The 23,977-nt window shown below is 33.0% G+C and overlaps 1 protein-coding gene across 1 annotated transcript in view; it reads left to right on the forward strand.

Annotated features, from left to right (window-relative positions):
* Positions 1-21,010, forward strand: part of BCL2L11 (BCL2 like 11) — a 45,716-nt gene extending 24,706 nt beyond the window's left edge. Inside the window, 4 exon segments of the mRNA XM_031950989.1 lie at positions 4,294-4,403; positions 13,697-13,735; positions 13,737-13,789; positions 15,886-21,010. Of these exon segments, the coding sequence (XP_031806849.1) occupies positions 4,294-4,403; positions 13,697-13,735; positions 13,737-13,789; positions 15,886-16,108 (425 nt within the window). The 3' untranslated portion in view covers positions 16,109-21,010.
* Positions 21,011-23,977: the final 2,967 nt, after the last annotated feature.

The following is a 23,977-nucleotide window of genomic DNA, read 5'->3' on the forward strand; positions in this document are numbered from 1 at the left end:
CATTGAAAAAAAAAATCCTTCTTCATAATTATAAGCATCTTTGCCAGCTATCACAAAGAATTATCATAGAAATTAAAGATGTAGCATCTCTTTTATTTTGTTTATTCTTGACTCTCCTGTTCTTGTTTTCTTTTGTCAGTTTTTACAGCATTTATAAATCTGAACTTAAGAGTTAATGAGCACATGAAAACCCTATGGTTACTTTCCCTAAATATCACTTATTACTTTTAATGTACTCTATATTTTCCCAAAGTTTCCTTTGTTACCAGCTTGGGCAGGTTGGCCTGGATGATCTCTTAAGATCCCATTTTGATATTAGTCTTTTAGGTTTTAAGAAATGATTTATAATTTTGTAAGGAACCTTAGAGTTCTGTCCAGTTCAATTCACTTAATTTATAGTTGAGAAAACTTAGGCCTAGAGAGAGTAAATGATTTATCACACAGAAATGACAGATGTCAGATTGATTTTGGTGTACATAACTTCTTAAAATCTATACACGGTGATTCCCTGATTGTGTGCAACTTTTTCTAACTTGTGATATGAACTGTCTCATTTTATGGTGCTTTCAATTAGAAATTAAACCTTTATCAGACTAGTCTCCACAGAACAATAAATTTAAATAACATTTTTTTTAAAGAAATTCAAAATGGTTTCACCAGGCTGTAGACTTGGTAGTGTCTTCCCTGATAGTGTCTTCCCTGATATGTGTTTACATGAGGTTTATAATTTAATTTAAATCTTATGAATGTTAGAAGAAAAAGGTACATTATGTACAAAAATATTTATAGTAACACTTCATGGTGGCCAAAAGTTGGATACCAAGGGGATGTCCTATTAAGTAATATAGCTAAACAAATTATAGTATCACTTATATGTGAAATGTTATTGTACCATTAAAAAATGATAAAATAAATGGACAATTTCAGAGGAAACTAGGAAGATTTCTATGAACTGATGCAAAACAAAATAAATGGAACTTAATAGAACAATATATACAAAAATCACTATTACAGAGAAAAACAACTTTGACAGTCAAGGGCTCTTATGTGCACAGTCTTAAGCCACAAGTCTAAAAGATTAAAGATGGAACCACATTACTCACCTCCTGACACAAGGGATTGTATTTAAAATGCAGAAAGAAATACATTTTCAGATTTGGCTACTGAGGTGATTGGTGCCATTCTATTCAGTTGTACAATGAAGACTTTATTTGCTGTTGGGGATGAAAATGAAGACATTAAAATTTTATTTATTTTTAAAAGAAAAATAGGCCTTTAAAAAAGGATTTATTATATGTGCATGCTAAACATTTGTCAAACCAGCCCCATGATTTTTGGTCTTTTATATCTATATTTTATAAATTTTGTTGGTGTACTTTTTCTTTAGTACCAGCCCACTTTTTTTTTTTTTTAATAGCCTTTTATTTACAGGATATATACATGGGTAACTTTACAGCATTAACAATTGCCAAACCTCTTGTTCCAATTTTTCAACTTTTACCCCCCCCACCCCCTCCCCTAAATGGCAGGATGACCAGTAGATGTTAAATATATTAAAATACAACTTAGATACACAATAAGTAGTACCAGCCCACTTTTACCGGCAAAGTAAGTGACAATATAAAGATAGTATACATGGCACATAACATGGAGGAATCAATGGTTGATTGACTTTAGGATTCTAGAAAGAAAAGTAATGATTTTGGCATAATAGTATTTTGACTATATTTAATAAAGAAATGAAGTAAAATTGCTAATTTATTATATCTTTACTTTCAAGTTTTCTCTCCAGATGTCTTTTATAGTGATAATTAGTCTTTGTAAATAAAAGTTAATATCTTTAGGTTTATAATGTGTACTTTATGATAATAAGTTATTTTAAATTTACTTGAATTTAGCATAACCCAGATGACTTCAATCTAAATATTGCCTTCCTTAATTCTTGTTTGACATGCTTAAGTTTCCTTAAGGAGTTTTGCCCCCTTTTTAAAAAATATTTTCTTCAAATGAGTATGAATCCCTTTTTTTATCCCTATATTTGAATGAATTTATTCTCTCAGTTTGGTTACTCTGTCCCCTTATGTAGATTGAAACCTTTCTAGACCTCATTATCCTGTATAATTCTTATTCATATCCTCCTAAAATCAATGTAATTCAGTAAGCCCTCATTAAATGTTTTTAGCACTGCTCAACGGTGCAAAGACAAAAAGGAAACAATTCCTAGTTAAAGGAGTTTTTATAGACCATATTCCAGTATTATAGTTCATCCAATAATCATGTATTTTTCCTATACTTTGGATGATACCATTTCTTATATAAGGATTATACATTTTAGCAATCTTGAACATACAATGATAAAAATGGATTTTGAATGTTATACATATAACATTGAAATAAAACACTTGTGCTTCTACATGAAACTTTAAAATTCCTGAGAAAATAAGTTTATTTTCCTCCAGTATTCTTTATACTCATAATAACTAGCATTCATATGGAGCACTTTATAGATAGTAACTCCATACTTTTTCTCCTAATGTTTTCAAATATAGTTGTATAGTAATACATCTTGGAAAATCATGGTCTTTTTGAAAATGAGAATTATGTGAGAATATTTTTAATTTTTTATTATTTCAGTCCCTGAAGTTTGAAATATTAAAACTGACAATATATAGTCATTATTCTAATCTTAATACAACAGGTAATGGCATATTAGACTCTGGGATTCTGGCTATTAATGTTAGTCATCTTCAGATCTTGGATAAGATGTCATGTTGGCATTATCTTTTGTACCTTTTTTTTTTTTTAACATGATTCTAAATGTGAATTTGGAAAAGGGTCTGAGAAAACATTTAGTTCGACTCCCTCATTTTACAGGAAAGGAAGCTGAAGCCCAGGATGTTTAAACATCTTTTGGAGAGTCACATAGGTAGTAAATGTCAGATGGAGTGTGAAGCCAGATTCTCTGAATCCAGAGCCTCTTGTTTTCAGTCAGTATTTATTTTGGATGTTCCATAAAGGGGATTGAAAGAAAAGGTAAAAGTGATCCTTTTTAGAAATTATGTAACTGTTAAATCAGTGCTTGCATGTCAATTCTAGATCATGATGTTATTCTACTTGGCAATACTTTATCTTAAGATTTCATTTCTTTACAGTGATGAAAATTAGCATATATGCTATATGAAAAAAGCATTATGTCTTGGTGTAGGGATGTTTTGGCAACTTACATTTGGGTTCTTCCCCATTTTTTGGCTGCTACATAGCTTTAATGTTTTCATTAACAAATGAATAAATTTACTTAGTATAAATGTCAGTGACAGCTTAATGAAAGGTCTAACTTCCCTCTTTTCTGTCCTTTGAAAAATGACTTTACTTTTGTATTTCATGTGTATGGTATTTTGTATAACTGAATGAATGCTTATCAACTACTTTAAATTATGTAGACAAAACATAAATTACATTGTTTTCATTGAGTCCACAGTAGCATTGGCAAGGACTGTTTGCTTTCTATACTGTGATATTATTCCATATCAATTTTCTCATATCTCTTCTGTTAATTTGCTAAATTCAAATCATTCAAAAAAATGGTATACCTAATGGAAGAGAAATTACTAAATTGGTTTCTCGATTCCAGCCCAAATCTTATTTACTGTTTGTCTGAGCAAATTACTCTAAGTTTCTGAGCCTTAGTTATTACACTCCAGATATAAAATGAGGGCAATACCACAAAATGGCATTGTTGTAAGTCTACTGAAAATATACACACATACGCAAACACAGACATGAATATATATTAAAATTTGTAAAATGGATTTTGAATGTATTATTATTAATATTATAGAACTTTGAAATGTAATGGTGATTATTTATTCCTGTTACTATTATCTACATAAAACCTAAAAACTCCCAGGAAACTCTTTATTTCTTTCCTAATGCTATAGTGACTTAAAATTTTTTTTAACATTTTTCAAGTTCAATTAATGGTATAACATCTTGGATGCTCAAGGTCTTTCTAAAGTGGGAGGCCTATGAAAATGATATTAACTTATTTCAAAACTTGAGTTTTGAAACAATAAAACAGATAATCCCTAAAGTTCTTCTCTATGAACCTAAATTATATAATAGGTTAGTTTTTCTTTCTGGGGTCCTGGTCATTATTAATTTTAGATGTTTTATGGGCTTGAATAAGATGTTCACTCTTTTATTTTTGTACCTTTTTAAAAAATACATATCTTAGAAAATGTCAAACTTTTTTTTTTTTCTGTTTTTTTTTTTTTTTTTTTTGTTCTGATACAGCTTCCATGAGGCAGTCTCAGTCAATACCTGCAGATATGCGACCAGAAATTTGGATTGCACAAGAATTGCGACGTATTGGAGATGAATTTAATGCTTCTTATCCAAGAAGGGTAACTTAAATTTTCTTTATTCTTTTTGCCTAATGGCCTTGTTACTTAAATATATAGCCTTTTACTTTATTTCCTTCTATGTATATGTTCTGTCACTAAATTTAAATTAACAGAAAATTTTGAATACATTTTGAGATGACATGTTGTTTTTATGAACAACAATTTTAAAATATTGTTCAAGAATTTGCATCAGAATAGATTTTGGGGTTTTATTTTTGGTGAAAATTTTGCCAAAGGTTACAGTGTGCTATATCTTTGTAGCTTTCGGGATTTTAAAATAATTTAGTCCAAAATTGAGAGAATATAAAATATCAGACTTAGTTAACTACAAATAAAATTTCACAACTTCAAATATACAGCTTTAATGATTTTAACAATACACTCTTAGCTATTAGATTTGTGTAATTGTTTTAGCTCAGGTGCCATTTAGAAATATTACTTTTGTTACTCTGATTTGATTGAAAATGAACTAGACTAGTGACTTTATTGATTTTGTGTGATACAATTTTCTTAAGTATCATTAGTTTTCATAGTGCTTTCCCAATTGATGAGAACACCCATAATTTTACTTAAGAATGAATTTCATTTTAAAAAATTGTAGACATTTAACTCGGGGTCAATTATGTAGGTTAAAACTATGAAATTTTAATCTAATTTATATTCAGTCATCTTTAATCTTTTTGGTAAGGATTGTGTTGCTGTAAATATAATTGTGTCCTGTTTAATGACCTATGGAATCAGGTAGATAGAGTTGAAAGAAATCTTTGAATAGAGTTCATCTAATTCTTTTTCAGGTGAAAAATTTGGGTCTTAAAGAGACTGTTACTTACACAGGATTACATGGCCAGCGTTTATATTATTCTTTCATGGTGTTACTTTTAATCAGCTTTTTTTCCCTAAAACAAAATTTTATGTAATATGAAGCAGGCAGGCCTTTTCTATAGTGTTATATAAATAAAAATATTAATATAGGCTTTGTTAAACCTATCCATATGAGTCTCCTCTCATTATATTATCATTTCTGTCCTGTGCTGGGTTAAGATCTTAGTTGGATTTCTTAAGTATATCACTGATCTTTTAAAAATAGCTTTCTCTTAACAATAATTTCAATTAATACTTAGTATGTGGCCCAGTTGTTAAATTTTAAAAATTTGAATGTTTTTGATTATTAATAACTGTCATGAAATAGATATGTATACTGTTGGTATTTTATTTTCAAGTTTCAGTTTTTTTCTTCCATATTCCCATTTTCCTTGATCATTTCTTAGTTCTTTTTCAGACTAACAGAAAAACCTTTCTTTAACTTAGTGTTGCTCTTTGTAATTTGTTTTTTATTATGGGCTTCTCTACAAAGGATTTTTTACCCTATTTATGTGAAATCTAAGTTGGGTATTTGAAAGACTACAGATTGTTTCTTAAATCTTTGTGCTATAACATCTTTAGGGTGGGTATCAAGCCAATGACTCTTTTTTTTGGATAAAATTTTTAAATGCATGCAATAAAATCAAAGTATTACAAAGGAATCCAAATATACTGAGATTACAGTTAGCAAAATATTTAAAGCAAGCTCTTAGACTCTGAGTTAGACATGTAGATAAGAAATGAAATAGCTTTAATAAAAGATTAGAGGTTGTCCTAATATTCTTTAACAATAAAACCTGGCAGAGAAAAGCAGAGGCAGACTCCTAGACCAAGATTTCTCTTCAGTTTAGATCTATCGTTGTAAAATTTAAATGAGTAGTTTAAAATTTTTGCTTTGGGAATTAGTGTGCTTATATGGACCTTTACTTTTTCTCCGCCTGAAAATAGTATTGCAGTATAGAGTTTTTCATTTGTTAAAATATCTTAGAATTGTTGTACCAGAACAACACCATTTAAAAACTAGTTAGAAAAGGAGTGTACTACAGAGGCTGTATGTTATCACCTCATTTATTTTAATTTATATGCAGAGTGTACATTATGCTAAATGTCAGGATAGATAAATTAAAAGGAGGGAGTAAACTTGCCAGGAGAAACATGAACATTCTCAGATATGCAGACAATATCACTCTGATGGCAGAATTGATGTGTATCAAGATAGATGGCAGAAAGAAGAATTAAGAAATTTCTTGATGAGGTCGGGATCAAATTCTTGATCACGAATCTTGATGATTTGTGAAAGAGGAGAGTGTAAAAACTGGCTTGAAGTTTAACATTTAAAAAGAAAGAAAACTAAGATCTTGGCAACTGGAGCCATCACTTCCTGGCAAATAGAGGGAAAAGAAATGGAAGGAGTGGCAGATTTTATATTCTTGGGCTCAAAGATCACCACAGGGGGCTTCTGTAGTCATGAAATTTAAAGATGCTTGCTCCTTGGAAGGGAAACTATGGCAAATCTGGACAGCATATTGAGAAGCAGAGCTAATACCTTTCCAACTAAGGTCCATATAGTCAAAGTTAGGGTTTTTCCAGTAGCAGTGTATCCCCCCAAGATAGTTGGATGATGAGAAAAGTCGAATGCTACAGAATCAGTACTTTAACATTGTGGTACTAGAGAAGATTTTTGAGAGTCCTTTGGACGGCAAGATCAAATCAGTTTATACTTAAGAGAAATAAATTCAAACCATTCGTTGGAAGGTTAGATTTTACTTTGATCACATGATAAGAAGGCGCGAATTTGTTTGCAAGAGGAAAAGGGGACAACAGAAGATTAGCTGCATACAAGTGTCATGGAAACAATGAACATGGACTTGGACAGACTGGGAGGTAGTGGATGATGGAAAAATCTAAAATGCTAATGATTCAGGGCTCACAAGGAGCCCTGAACAACTATACCACATTAATAAACAACAATAAATTAATAATAATCATGTTTAAGTCAAGTGTGGTTTTTTTAAATACCAAAGATGCATCATGCACATCTCCCAGAAAATGTCTTGTTAGTTTATAGAATCAATTTCATAGCCAAAAGAAGTAGATATGAGTAACACAGCCTTATCACAGATAGTTCTTAACTTATTCTGTGTTTCAGCTAAATTGTCCTCTGTACTGTTTCTCATTAAGAACATTTTTCTGCTGACTGTCCCCTGTCCTTGAAACTTCTCCATTTCTTGGTACCCATGTGACACCTTTCCTCATCTCCCTAACTCCCAGTATCCTCTCTGCTTTCTCAAGATCTTTTGTTTTTGATTTGTCCGTGTCTAGTAAATAGTAAGCATATAATAAATGTCTATTAATTGATCATTTAGAATTAGCCATACTTTTTTGCATAGATACTTTTAAGATAATTTTCTCTTCTGTTTAAAAAACCTCCCATTCTAGGTAGAATGAATAAAAATGTTTCATGTTTCATGATATAAACAAGAAGTGAAAAATAGCCATAAATCATGTAAGATTTCAGACATCACTTAAAGGGGTAGGAGATTTTTAAAAATATTAACTGAATTAGGTTCTCTTTTTGAGACTTCAGAAAGGACCTTAGATGAGGCCAGTTAAGTGCTTGTTTGTCAGAGCTCATTTACTCCAGCTTGGAATGGAATTGGGGAGAGGCAGGATTAGGAGGATTAATTGGGATGTTATTTAAGAAAGTTCGGGAGAAGGGGTGGGAACCAAAATTAAAGTAATATGGGGGTCCTGAGCGAAAAAAGATGATATTGCCATTAAATATAGAGGTGGCAACTTAGTGGGACATTTAAGAAAGCTTTCCTTCTTGGGCCACAGTGACTTAGGCCCAGAGACAGGATTGTACCAGATAGTAGAGTCGGACTCATCAACTTCAGTGCACTTCCTTTTACTCTACATCTTTTTGAATAGTATATCTTGGCTTCTGTTTTCTTGGACTAAAACTGAAATCTTTCAAAATATGGCAATATTATTCTTAAATGAAGTTATTATTAATAGTTTTAATGTGTACTTAATGGTCTAAGACTAATTTTTAACTCATATTTGATTCTCTTAACATATGCTACATCTGGGTGTACCCAAATGTGGGCCTAGATTTGTGCATTGGTGTGTGTTTAAATGGCTGATTGGGCACTCGGCTAAATGCAGCTGTGTTTATTCAAACCAAATGTGAATTCTCAGTTCAGACCTAGTGCAGGTGGTACACCTGCAGTGTTACTCATCCAGACCTATGTCCATATGCACATTCAAAAATGTAATCATTTCAGAACTATAAACACATACATTTGATTGTCAAGTTTTGTCTTTTTTCTTGGTTTTACTACTTATGGAGGAAATGAGCATGTATCTGAGATGAAGCTTAGCATACATAATAAATTTTCTTACAATATCATTAGAATGCTAGCTAACTGAACCCCAGAACAAAGTGACTTTGGGGTTGTGGTTAATTTACATTACATTTTCAGTGAATATTTATCTGAGGTTGAGGTCTCTCAGAACATTGTGTTCTGAGACTAAATTTCATCTAATTTTGCCTGAGAAAGGAAATTAAAAGCAAAGCATTTCACAGGATTCTTTCAAATAGTGAAACTTGTTTGGTGAATTAGAAAGTTTATTTTACATACATTTCATTTATATGTAGGTTTTTTGCAATATAGTTTGTTTTTAATAAAGCAAAGTATTATCTCAATATCGAAGTTAATGGCACTCAAACTGTTAATTGATTTTGGATTAGAAATGTCATTTATAAACTCCATGAAACAAGGACTATTTTATCCTTTTTAATATTAAGCCTTCTTTACATATAGTAAAAAGACATTTGGTTTATGTTTATTTTTCTCATCATCAGTATTGTGGTATGACTAATTTAACTATGCTCTTGAAATGATCTTATAAATGACATTAGAATTATTTGAAATAATCTTACAAGGTTAAATTAGTGGTGTGTTCTGTGTGTTAACAGTAATTTCTTTTGTAATATGGTATTTTAGGCATTCATGGCTACACTATAAAGTATATTAATATACATATTACTTGATACAAAATTAATTTTAAATATTTTATTAATGTATAGTCCTGAAAAGGATAATTTGTAGTAATTAAATTTTTAATGCCAAAAAAATGTTTCCACTGCAGAATGTCATTGTCACCATGTGGAAGTTTACAGAGAGGGTGTTATCAATTGATAAATACATCAAAGTCCTATGAAAAATTTCGGAAAGGAAGGCAGAGCATCTGGGATACTGTGCAAATTAGAAGACTAGCAAGTAAAACAACCAAGGAAAACATCAAACAATTCAGCCCTGTTGTCAAAGAGTGATTATAAAATTTTGTTAAATTGTTATGTAGAAAATAGCTTGTTTAAATGTTTACCATTTATCTTACACAATTTTCTGAATAATTGTTTAAGTTTGAGTCCATTTATAAACTTTGCAGAAAGCTCAAGTAGTAAATATGCCCTTGATATGAGAATTTTTGCATGTTGCAAAACTGTCTACTCCCACATGACTTCATACAAGTTATTTAGATCCTTGTGGGGGCTCCATTTCCTGATCTGTCAAAGTTGGACTAGATCTTTAAGATCCCTTCTAGCTCAAAAAACATGCTATAAAAAATCTAGGGTTATATTACCTTTCAAAGGGAACTGGCACTGATATGTTACATTAATATATAGTACTTTCTGGTTACACAATATTTTGCATTCTTTTGTTTCATTTGTTCTTCTCACTAACTTCGTATGAAGTAGGTTATACAAAAATTGCTGTTTAGAGATGAGGAAACAGGCTCAGTGATTTAATCGTCTAAGACTTGAGTCCAGGTCTTCAAATGCATTATTTTTTTCATTATTTACACCATGCCGCACCACAGAAAAGTAAACCATCAAAGCAACAGTAGTTGCTTTGTAGATGTAAGCTATTAGAGGGGAGAGGTAGCAGTCTCATTAGTAATCCTCAAAACTCATATTGGCCAACAGTTTGGGACTCCTCTCTTAACAAACCTTTAACCAGAGCTTGTTACTTAGTAACCAAACTGATTAAAATTTCATTTTGTGTGTCTTTCTAAACTAGAAGTTTAGTTGAACTAAGATATGTCCTAAAGGGAAAGAGCAGAAACAGCTTGGAGAATCAACTTCTGAATAATTGAATTAAAGTTAGGTGTTTGTTTTATGCAGAAGTGGCACAGGTGGTGCTATTTCCTGTCGCCTTTTTTTTTTGTTGTTGTTTTGGGAGGGTATTGTTAACTTGCTTTCTAAGGTAGGGAAATAGTCATTCCATTGAACTGGATGCTACAGAGAAGCATTTTTGAACAGTTCTTTAAATTTAAAGACAATCTCTAGAGAACGATCTTGGCCTACAAGAGTCTTGCTGATACAGAGGTAAAATTATGCATCAGGGATTTGGCTTTTATAACTTGAAAATGGGCCTTGAAGAAATCCTTCTGAGGTAGATGTTGCAGTTCCATTTTAGAAGTATTTAAACTATAATTGAATATCGCAGAAAGATTTTTAAATGCCAGTTCTAGATTAAAAGTATTTATAGTTTCATTAGCCTCCAAGAATTTGAATCCTTAGCTTATAATTATAAAAATGTATGTAGAGATACACACACACACAAATATGTGTGTGTGTCTTTGAGATCAATATGCTATATTCAGTGACTGAGCACTTCCATATCTTCAGGAAATTATATTAGTTGTGCATATTTCTTTGACAGCTTGATAACAGTGAGTGATTTAGATCAGCAGGTATTATTGAAATGATTGGCTAAACAGTCTTGATGCTGAAGCTGATTCTTGCTCTTGAACCTTTGTCAAACTTGGTCTCAATTTTGAAATTATTTTTTTTAAGGTTAGGGTGTCCTTTTGAGCTTTCTATCAGGGGGATTTTGAAATAAGCAAGCTGGATGTTCTCCATGTATCTTTAAACTAAGAATGGGATAGTGATTCTAGCTACAAAATATCATTGGGAATTGCAAGATATTCTGAATTCCTAGCAAGATGCCCAATAAAAATTTAGCCTCAAATCTAAAACTTACACAGAATTTGAGATACAATAGTTTAGCCTATGATACACTTATCACCTATCCAGAACATGGGATTGGGGGGAGAGGGATTGGAAGAGGAACAGAGAATAAATTAAGTGTAGAAGTCCTATATGTAGTGTAAAGGGGCATTGATAGTAGGAAATTGTGGGTGTCATAAGTTATGAGAAAAGATATTAAAAATGTGCAATCACTGCTTTGTTTTTCCTCAGATACTTCTTCCACATCCCTCTCCCTGCTAACATCTCTCTATTGACTTAGAAATCTTTCCTGTTAAAAACTTAAGAGTGTTATTTTTGGGTTCAGGCCCAGAGACTGGATCTTAGTCTGTTGTGGTAGCTAGTACACTGATTGATTAAGTGAAAGCAGTGATAGCAAATATTTATTGCTCTGTCAATTAACAGGAAGGGGAAAAAACCCAAAATAATCATCTGAAGATACTACAGACTGCTTGAACAGAAAGAAGAAATAGATGAGTTTGTAAAACCACACAAGTCTAACATGGAAACATCATAAGTAATAGTAGGGGACTTAAATAATCCAGAAATCCTTAGATGCCAAATCTTGCCCTTTTATACCTCCATAATATGTGTTGTATCCATTCCTTAGCATCTACCCATAGAACTATTAACATGATTCAGGCCCTCATCACCTTTCACTTCTAGTCTACCCTCTTCAAATCATCCTTCACACATCTGCCAAACTGATTTTCTGAAAGCATAAACCTGGTCATGTGGCTGGTTTCTTGAGACATCCAGGGTCAGATATAAATCACTTTGTCATTTAAAACCCTTTACACTGTGACTCCAACCTATTTTCCTAGCCTCATTGTACATGATTCTCTTCCATTTTTTGGTCTAGTTAGGGAAAAAAAAACAACAACCCTTTATCAGCCTGTAAAATTTTAATGTTTTTAGTGTCATTTCGGTCTTTTATCAGATGACAGTGACAATTCACTCCATATTTTTACTCATTTCCTTTTTTTTTTTTTTTTTTTTTTTTTTTTACTTTTTACTTCATTTATTTTTGCATAGACTAAAAGTCCTAAAACTGCATGTAGATATGAAATTCTTTCTTGTACCCACCAAATCACATATTTAATTTTTAATTTCTCTTTCCCAAAAATGTATTTAGGCTCTTGTGTGCCCACTTCTCTGTATATACAGTAAGATAACCCCTTTGCTTGTTTGTTTGTTTATGTAGCATCATTTAGTGTATCAAAATTTTTCCAGGAAAAAATTAATAGGAAACAAAGTACATTAAATTATCCTCTTTTTCTTTTGACAGTGATTCTTAAGGTAGGAGACATTACTTACATAATCCAGTTACATAAATTGAACAGAAATTTCAGTTCCTGATAATGACATTTCTTAGGGCCCAATTAATGTTTTTGTTTCCCGTACCTAGATTTATCTATGTATGTACTCATATTCATGTTGTCAGCGTTAGAGAATAGGACCTATGCTAACTAGCCTGAGCACAATAAATGTAAAAGCTGTACAATTCATAGGAGAGTCAGATTGATATATAGACTATAAAAGCATGGCCTTGGAGTCAGGCCAATTTGGGCTAAAGTCAACTGTTTTGGACTATAAACAAGATATGTCTCTCAGTATTTGAAACAGCTCTTGAAGACTACAGAGTATAGATGAGTTGCCTGTATGCTATGGTGGAAGGAATTTATATACCAAGAGTTTTCTAGAGTAATGATATCACAGGTGTGGTCTCTTCTTCCCCCCACCTCCCCCCAAAAAAGAAAAAATTACCATCTAGTCATGTTTTGATTAAGGATCTTAAACATCAGACAGTTAGCAATTTAATCAATTGTGCCTAGCTATCCATCAAGGATTTTCTGAGCTGGTAGAGTTTTTGATTTGAAAGTGGTTGTTTCCTAAGTTGAATCCTGTCCAAATGTAATTATATATTAAACTGGCTTAAGGGGTTTTAAATTGTCTGGGTAGTGTTTCTTTTTGAAAGTTTTGGCATTCTCTTCCTGATTAAATCATGTTCTTTTACTTGCAGTGTTTTGGGGGGGGGGGGTCCTGTTTATACTCATTTTATCAATTTCATGTATATGAATTTACTACCTTTTGTTTTATAATTCTCAACATGGCATCCTCGAATTTTGAGATTGTTCACAAACAGCATGTATTTATTTGTATGGAGATATTTATTGCCCAGAAATACTTTAAATGGAGATCTGCTAAGAGTTAGAAAAAATTCTCTTAAAATTGATTTCTTTAATGATCTCTGGTCTCGGCTATAATTCTATTCCCACTATTCTTTAAGTGTAAGCAAAACCTTTTCTCCTTTTGAACATTGATTATTGGAAAGTGAAGTCTTCTTTGAGTAACAGTATTTTTGTTAATCTAGGCAGTGTGGCATGGTTTCAAGAGCTTTGGGATTGGAGTTGGAAGTCAGCTTTGAGCCCCAGCTCTGCTACTTTTGCCAGCTGTATAATCTCAGGCAAGTCACTTAGTCTCGCCAGACTCTCCTTTTACTCACTGGTAAAAGAGAGTTACTGCATCAACACACATATTCCACATTTCCAATTGTGGTGGAAATCCAATGGGATAACAAATGAGAGCACTTTTGAACACCCTATAAACTATGGTTATGAGCAACTATTATAATATCTAATAATGAGCCACTTGTTTTGGAGACAGGTGCCTATATTTTGTTGATGGGCAGCTGCCTAATAGCAGAAATAAATTTTTACCTATTGTACCATTTTTTAGCAGTGCTACTATGGTAGATAGCTTTGGCAAAATAACTCACTCAGACATTTCCTATCTTCAGATGAGTGTTTTGAGAGTATCAGTGAGTTCAAACTTAGTTTATAGCAAATCTTAGTTTTACTTTGACTAAGTGTCTCTCTTAGCTTATTAATATTTCAACTTAAAATTAAGCTACCATCAAATTACTCTCACATACTAAAAGCAATGTAATTTTGAAAGTTAAATCAAAACAAAGCAATCTTGTGTGCAGAAAGATAAAAATCATAGACTGTGGTTACTGAGTGCCTCTACAGGAATTGCATACATGAAGTGATTTCCTCCCATCTTGTTAGGGAAAGGCAAAAGGGAAATGCCCAAGTCTTATCACAATCCCATTATGTCAAACTAAAGCTTGAGAGCTCATGTAAACAGTTTAGAGAAAGAAAATCTAGTTGTAGCCTGTGTAGGTTTGCATTGTTTTGAATCTGAAAGGTGGTCACTACCCTCTAAAAATAGTTACTCTTATCTGGTAGAAGACTAGGGTGAGTTCTATGACTGTGAATTAGTCATTTAAGAGAAAGCCCTTTCTCAGGAGCCTTAATGAGAAGGTTCTTCACTTGGGTATAATAAAGAAGAGAATAATATCTGCAGATAGTATTTTAAATTTCATCCTTTGACTTACCCATTAAGGAAAAGGCCAGATTTCGTACTTTTGCAATATGCCTGTAGATTGCATTTGTGAATATGAAGACACATGTTTACCAGTATATTATGATTATTATTTTACAAAGTGGAAGATATCCTAGAAGACCCAGATTTGTCTCTGGAAACCTTAAAATAATTTTGTATGTCCCCTAACATTTCTAACAGGTTGTTGTTGAATGCTTCCTGAGTTTCTCAAATTGAAATAAATGATGATCACTTGGAAAAAAATGAAAAGAGCTCTTTTTTTGGAGAGTTTTTCCCTTGGGGTGGGAAAGAATGAAGGTAGCTTTATGTTTCTTTTCTGTTCATATTGTGCACCAATCTTGACCAGTGTTTATACAGGTGGAGTCACTTGAGAGCAATTAGAGGTTCACTAGTTCATTAGTTCTGGCACAGATTGTCTGTAGCTTTATTTAGCTTCTTAGGGCAAATTACACCAAATCACTGGTTTCTTAAATAAATTATAGCTACCAGAATTCACCCTTGGGGGAATCTGAAATTTTTTATTTTTTTAAGAGTCAACAATTTTGACAATGATAGAATTATACCCCAAACATACCATAAGTTATTTTTTTTCTTTTTTTCCTCTGTCTTCTACCCCCTTTTCTTTTAATCTGTTATACACCCCATTAAATTATACTAGGGTTTTTCATACTAGGACTTGAAACTCCAAAGTTGGAAAGATTGGAGTCCCTTTGCAGTAAATCGTACCCTGGGTAAATTGAGAGAAATTTCTGTCTTCTACCAGCTAAACTTTTCCCTTTTATATATTATAGCTCTCTGAACCTTGACCATCATCCTAATTGATATAGGAGAGACAGAACTTGATGGCAACACATGCCTCCTGAAAAACTTATGGGCATTAGTAGGTTTTCTATATTTGTATTTCCTTTTACATTTGTCTTGCAGATAAATACCATATGCTCCTCATTATAACTAATATTGAGGAGGAAATTTGTTAACTAAAAAGCAGAAATGATTGCTGGGAATAAAATGTTATTAGTATCTTCACTTTGATATTATATTATAGTAGATCTTCAAAGCATAACTTTCAAACTATTTAAAATGGAGGAGGGAAAGAAGGTATGTTCTGCCTCAAAAAGGTAACAATAGTAAATGGTTTGTCTCTCTTTGTTGCAGGGTTTTTTGGATAATAACTATCAAGCAGCAGATGATCATCACCAAATGGTTATTTTACGGCTATTACATTACATCATCCGCCTTGTTTGGAGAATGCAGTGACAATTCTTTAAGAAGTGAAAGAGTGCACAGAAATTTTTACTTGTTACATACAAGTCATCAAGTAAAAGTACCACTTGCATCTTCGTATCATTACTATGCAATCAACAGGTTCTTTCCTTAAAGGACAGAAGGGCAATAGATTCCACATTTTTGAAGACACCTGTACATGAACTTGAAAGTGGATTTTGTTCATCATATGGTGAAATTTTGTAAAAGGGAGTTCATTGTGAATGTAGATGATGGATTTTTTTTAATGTATCAATCACCATTCTTTGAAGCATTTTATGCAAGAGTGGTGTTTACATTGGTATGTTTTTCAACTTCTTTAATAAGAAGGAACACGTTTTCAAAAAGGAAATGGAAACTTTTTGACAAACTCATGAATGATTTTTGTACTAAAATTTAAGAACCTATTGCTTAAGTCTCAAAAGAGGATGATGTATATATCCTGCAGTGGAAACTGAGCCAGCTAATTTGTAAGCTGCCTTAGTTTATTTTGGGGGGGTTATTGTACAGTTTTTTTCCTTCTCTTTTTTCTTTTTAGCAGGGAGAAATGTCTCCCCTTTTGTTCTAGCCTCTTTTTTCTGTACTATCTTTATACCAAAATCAGCATAATAAAATGGAGCTGGTTAAAAAGGAGTAGGTTGTCAGCCTACACCAACATGTTTCTCCCCTTTGTAAATATTTAACTCCCTCTTAAAATTTACTTGTATCTGTGGCAGACTTGACTATCAAGGGGCCAGACTTAAGGCTACCTTTAAGCACTCCCTATCTTCTTTTGGAGAGCTTCCAGTTTTTGTAGCCAGTTTAGATTCTTAGAGCTACAAATAGATTCCAAGTAAATTAACATGGTTTAAAAATAAAATCCAATAGAATTAAAATAAATTTGGTCTTGACATAGTGGTCTTGACAATAGTAATGACTATCACTTTTTTTTTTTTTTTTTTTTTTTTTTTTTAATAATGATCACCAGTCTGGGCAGTATTTGTTTTAACTTATTTAATGGATGTTTCTTTGGAAAGTCTGAGGAGGCTGTAGCAATAAAAGAAACAGAATAGTGAGTTGGTTGGGACTTTTGGCTACTGGTTACTGTTTATAGATTGTTAATGCAGGGATGAAATGCTGTAGTTGTAGAATACAAAGAGCCAAAAGTTTTCGGTCACCTTCAGAAAGACTTGATTGATTGCATGACCAAAGCTTGAGTCCAGATTGCCCAATGATTTAACTAAATAGGAAATGCCTTGCCAGCTGAGGTGGGATTGGGGGAAACTCCTTCAGTTGACATTTTTAAAGACTCATCAATGAGATTTTCTTTAGACTCCCACTAACCTATGATGCCTGAAATTCCCAAAATCAAAATTCCTTCGGAAGTACAGGTTTAATTCTGGTTTCACCAGTACCCTAGAAAAATTCAATTGGGCATAATTATGAAATATTCCAACATATTTAATATTTCAAGCCATCTCTAAGCCTCTGAGTGCCATTTTCTTTATTACGTTTTAATTTGAGAGGTAAATTTTTAAATGAATTCTATGCACTGGTCATCAGTGCCTCATCCCTGGCAGGTGTAGCTCTTCCCTTAGATATGATCCTACTCCTGATTATTGTAACTTTTACATCTTGAAGTTGCCACTAAAGTCAGGACTAAGAATTTAAAAAGGTTTCTGTTTATTTTTATTTTTATTTTTCAAAGAAAAACAGTCCATGGAGTTTGCATTTTATCCACGAATGGGAGAGGGAGGTCATATGGTTTGGGGGATTGTTTCATGAACCCCACTTTTTCATGGTGAAAAGTTAGCCTTGTGAGCAATTTTTTGTTTCATAGTAACTTTTGGATTGTCAGCAGTGCCAACTTTTGCCCCTTAGAGGATCCAGTGTTCCTGTAATTCTGCTTGACAATTGATGAAAATTATGTTGAATATGTGGTTTCATAATTACATATAATTTTGGGGGGGGGTATATCCATCTTTCCCATATATTCAGAGGAATTTTTTTTCTCTACACTGAAGGATTTTTCTTTCCCTCTTAGTGATTTGGAATTAGGTTCATAGGAATTATGTTGGATCTTAGCTATGGTTTCTTGAATTAGTCTTGAAACCTTATATAGTAAGGTCACATTGTCCACTGGTTGTGAGAATGAACAAAGACTGTAACAGAAAGTATTAAAATTTGTGTACCTTGCTGGACACACCAAAGATGTTTGGTTCCACCTGAATCCCCCACTTGGATATCTATGATCATATTCTAATTTCTACAGCTGGAGCACTTTACTTCTGTTTCTTTTAAGTATCCATCTCCCCCGGGAGCTGGAAGCAATGCAACTGATAAAAAGGACATTTTTGTAAGGCTCTGCTGGCCCAGTGCCACAGTGGGGATTATTGTCCTTTTTTGTATATTTACCTCAAGCATGGTAGAGCAACAGGTTTGCCACCATTGCTTCAGGCTGATGATATATAGATAAGCCTAGTAGAAATTCTATGAATTATGGAAGCAGTAGAGAATAGGATGTTGGCACCATGAGTTTGAGAGAGAAATACATTTCTCTGTACTGTATCTCTTAGAGATCACGATGCCTGCAGCAGGAGTATACTTTGGTATACTTTTTTTTTTTTTTTTTTTAAAGACAGCTAGTTCCACTTTTTGAAAACTTAATGCGGGTTTTGTGCCTTGACAACCTCTACCCACGTTGGGTTTGTAGTAAGTCTCCCATGGCATAACACTGAAATGCAATAAGCAAATACAAAATAGTTAATTCCATGAGTAACTCTTCAGATGACATATCCTTTCTATCCTGCCAAAACTTTATGAAGAATTTTCTTTGGTTGTGGAGAAACCAGTTTAAATTTCTTCTGATATAAAAATTTGTATAAAAATTTTCCCTCATTCCCTCCCTTAAATCTCTCTTCTATTTTACTGTAAATATTTGGATATTTATTAGAGTAGAACATCTTTACTTAACTCTTATCAACTGAGCCAAATGTCTGTGTGCAATTGTGTGTGGTTCTTTTGTCTTTTCTGTAAGATTTTGTAAATAAGTAAAAATCACTGTTTTCTAAACTTTTTTTAGATTTTGACATTTGTAAATATGTAGATTCTTTTCTGTGTAATGTGTTCTACTGTTTCATAATGCTGTAACTTGTAGAAATATTGTATATTTATTTTCTGCTTATTTAATTTCTTATGTTCTGTAAAGTTATGCATTCCCTTTCCCTTCCCCAGATTATCTGCTTTAACACAGAAGGAGTGATTGATCAGTTTAACGCACTGTCTCTTTCAGTGCTGTCTGTATGGTTTTTCTACTGTGGTCCTTTAGATTTCATTCTTATTCATTTTACTTTTTTAAAACTTTTATACTTTGCCATTGTGGTTTTTAAAAGCGAAGGGAGCTGATAATAGCCAAATGCTGGAAATGACTCAAAGCATTAACCAAGTTGAGTTGTTCCAGTTGTAAACCATAGCAGATTGTTTGCCCTAAGCCCCATCTTTAGGTAGAAAATAACATTTAGCTTGGGAAAAGTTTACTGCCATTGACTAATCAAAGTTGAGAAAACAAAAAGGTGATCAGATTGTAAAGGTTGCCAAAGTCTGGGATTCGAGGGATAAGTGAACAGGAGATCACTTACGTTGTTTGATTCCCCTGGTTTTTTCTCCTTTATTTGTTAGGAAGGAAATAAGATGAGGACCCTATGTTTTTGTTTTTGTTTTTGCCTTGTTCCCCCAGCCATTTACTTGGGAGCAAGCTGATGGGGGTATAAGTTTACTTATTTTAATATCAGTGTGTTATTTACTTTGCAATTGAAATATGGTTTATCCTTCCTACTCTTCTTCCCTCAATGGAATAGTAATCCATAACATTCTGATAGTCCTATTAATTTGACCTCAGTTTAGTTTGTATTTCATTCGAGATTATTTTGAGTCCAGATGAGAGAAATCTTTAATTGGCTATTAGGATGTGCTAAGTTGTGAATGTTTTTAAGAAAATTTATTTGCTGATAGGCTCCATATATAACAAGTGAAAAGCCCTGTCATTGCAGTTTAGTCTGGTGCCTACATGTGTATCTATTACTCTGCACTCATACATACAGTAGATGTATGGGAGCTTTGGTGCATGCACACAGGTAAATCAACTGTGTAATTTGACATTTACACATACATTTCCTTATACAACAAGAAGCACCCTCAAGTTCTCATGTAAATAACTTGACTACTTATTTTTTGGGGCTTTCAGAGAATCTAAATATTTTGTACCCTGGTTTAAAGACCACTAATACTGTATAAAAACTCATCAGGTACCAATATGTACATAGCACTGATCTGTAACTTAGACTGATTAATCACTTACTTTGTTTCATAGGACCCAGCATATGTAGCATTTTTATTGCAATTTCCCTGGCTTACTTGTGTTTTGCACTGATGAATTTTTGACAGGGTAATTGTCACTTTACTTGTGCAATACTGCTGTAAATAATTGCAGATTTTTTAAGGAAAACTCAATCTTTTATGTTCTTTAATAATGAATTTTATATAAATAAAACCTTCAACTAGTTTTCCTGTGTGGTATACTTTTACTGGCTTAATTTAATCAAAGGGTGTGTGGGTAGCAACTACATTGCAATTGTGTTTGGTTATACATAAAGCTGGGTCCCAATTAGAACAAAGAATACTCGGATGTGGTCGTATATATTCAAATCTACCATTTGAAAGGATTATTAGTGCCAGCCCAATAGAAGTGTACGTTGTGATTTTTGCATATCACATATTGCAGATGAGGAAATTCAACCACTGAAGGACCAATCCTCTGAGAGAACTTCAGATCCTCTCAGAGATCCAGTAACAATCAAAACCAGAATTGATTTCCCGGATGTCCTGGCATTCCCCCATACATGCTGCCTTTGAGGGGGGTTGTACCTTCTGTACAGTTTTGTGCTTGGAAACAAGGATAGAGCCAACAAACTGCTTCATCATCATTTTAATCAGTATGCCAAATATTTTGTAATATAATGTACACTACACATGTACCAGACTATCCTTTTAGGGAAAAATGACATAGTTTTGCTAATAATACTTTATTAGGAAATAGCCCAAGACAGCCTATTAGCCTAGTGTTCTATTAATCTACATTTTTACCTTGTAGTTTAAGTCCTGTCCTGCAAGAATTCTTGAGTTTCTATTTTGTTCTAGTCCAAAATTACATTGTGGCTTAACTTTGGAAAGAGGTAGTTTCCTTTCTTGGCTCCTCCTTCTGCTCTGCATAATGAAACTTTGTAAGTATAATCACTACTCTCTTAAAGTCTTGTGACTGCCACTCTCTACCATTTTGCTTCATTGTTGTTAAAAACTGGCATTCAGGATATGAATTAACTCCAAGATGTTTGGGAGAAATTGAAGTCTGGCCTTGGAGGAAAGGCTATAGAAATCTCAAATGAGTAAATTGAGGATTTTTTTTCTACATATATTTTAATACTAGTTATTGCTGGGAGTGGGGGGGGGAGTGCTTAGATCTTTAATGTAGACTAATCTTTTGCTTTACTAAATCTGAATTACATTGTAATAAGGATTTGTAAGAAATTTTTGGAGTTCTTTTGGTCTGATACTTAAATTACTTTGGTTGACCACCAGATGCTGTGTTTTTCACCAAAACTGTTCATGAAGACCATCTTCTAAGGCATGGAAAGGTTTCTGTCTCAGTGGTGGAGGCAATACTCAAATTGAAGAAATAACGTATCATTAAGAATAATTGAGGTGTAAACAGTATAAAAAGAGTACAGTATTCACCAAACCTTAGAAGATTAACTATTACAATAGTACAGTTATCTTTTCCACAATACAACTTTCCCCAATTGGAGTTTCAATATATTGCAGGTTGGTATAAGAAATGGGAATTTGGGGGGAGTTTTACAGAAGCCATAGAAGACATGCAAAGGCCAATAGACAACACAGACTTTAATATAGCCTCTGACTAAATACTAAAATATTACAATAAGGTCCTGTAAACATCCCATTAAAAAAGGGGAAAATTCAAATTTCTGGTGTGAAGGGGAGGGCCAAAAAATTGTAGATTTTTCAGGATCTGTTGTAGAGGTGCAGCATCCCCTGACCCCTGCAATGTGAAAGGGATAGTATTGTGATAAGCACATTTGGAAGAAGCAAGTCACCAAAACATTTATTAAATACTTCTGTACAGAGCATTTTAAAGCTAGAACCACAAAGACAAAATGCTCTAGTCCAGGGAACTTGCTTTCTACTGGAGGGAGGAAATAAGGCAAAGAAATAATGTTATTTCCGAAAGGAGCAATTGCTAGCAATTGGAACTTAGGAAGGACTTGTGTAATTAGTAGCATGTGAGCCATGATTTGAAAGAAGCTAGGGATTTTAAGATGCATTCTCATCAGCACTAGAGTATAAACAGTTATAGACCTCTTTGATTAGAGGAAAAACTTTATAAACGGTTTATATCACTTGCTACTTCTCTAAGAGGCTCCTAATACTTTTAGGTAGTTACTACAAACTTAAGGTTTTGTTACCATATCATAGAATGGAAAAACTCTTGATTTTAAGCAAGTCACTTCATCTCTCTTGTGCCTCAGTTTCTTTACCTATTAAGTGAGGAAGTTGGATTGGGTGTCCAAATTTCTTTCCAGCTCTTAATTCTATGCTCCAGTGAAATTAGGCTATCATAGAATAATAAATTACTAAATAGGAATAAAGTCAGTTGTCATTCTGAGGCCAGTTATGTTTTAACACATTAGTCTGCAGATTAGAGCAAAAAGGATAGGGAGAGGGGTGAAGAAAGGGAAAAAAGTATAGAGGTTTTAATATTAACATGAGTAGTCTGTTTTTTGTCTCTCTCTGACAATTAAAGTCATATAAGGAGGATTATAATTCACCATTTTATCACCTATTTAAGACAAGACTCCTCCAGTCTGTTACAAACTGCCACAGACATTTGTATCAATTACATTTAGTTTGAGGATTCTTTGAAGTTGCTGACATTTAAAATATTTCATGTATTTAGTTTAGAACATGATTTAAGTTGTTCCTGAAGATTTGTAAGTAAAAAGTTTTTAACAGGCAGAAAAGCAGCTAATATTACTGTTTTAAAATTTTAAGATAGTGATCAATAAGAAAAAAAAATCACATGAAATTCTCATCTGATAGAAATCATATCATTAACCACATTAAGGAAACTTCTATTCTTGCCTGTCCAGGAGAATCCTAGGTCACAATTTTCACAGCTTCAGAAAAAACTGCAATTAAAAGACCTGAGTTCTTTGTCCCATAAGTTGTATTCAATAAAAAAGCAGTCCAGTATCATGTGTAAATAAAGGTTGATTTCCTCAGGTAGATTCAATTAAAACAATAAAATTCAGGCCTTTGAGTGGACTTAGTATACAACAAGGTCTTGATTAGTACAAATAATAAATCTTGTAAAGTGATCCCATGTATTTAAATTTTAATATTTTAGATTTAGGAGGCAGCTAGATGGCATAGTTGATAGAGCACTGGCCCTGAAGTCACGAGGACCTGAGTTCAAATTCATCCTGACATCCTATCCATCTATCTATCTATTAGATTTAGAGCTGGAAAGGACCTCAAACAATGTAGTTCAACTCATTTTTTAATATCTTAAGTTACAATTATGTAAAATGTAGTCATTTGTTTTCAGTCCAATGAAAATAATGCTTTCCTGAATTTTTAATAGGACTACTTCATGATATTCATTGTTCATATTAATTGGCATCTTGCTATATTCAAGAAAGGCTAGAAGCTCCAGTAGCCTCTTAAGTAGAGAGAGGCTGGCTTCTTCAGAATTGGGTAGGACTAGATGGGTGAGGAATCCCTTGGAATCCCTTTCAGTTCTGAAAATCTGTAATTCTGTGGCTATCACTAAGTTGGTTAAACCTTAAAACTCTCAAATTAGCCCTATTTGTTACAAGTGAGTATTTAAAAGACAATTGTTTTTCTCAAGGATTAATTCATATTTATTGAG

This window comes from Sarcophilus harrisii, chromosome 2 (assembly GCF_902635505.1).
Source record: "Sarcophilus harrisii chromosome 2, mSarHar1.11, whole genome shotgun sequence".
NCBI lineage: Eukaryota > Metazoa > Chordata > Mammalia > Dasyuromorphia > Dasyuridae > Sarcophilus > Sarcophilus harrisii.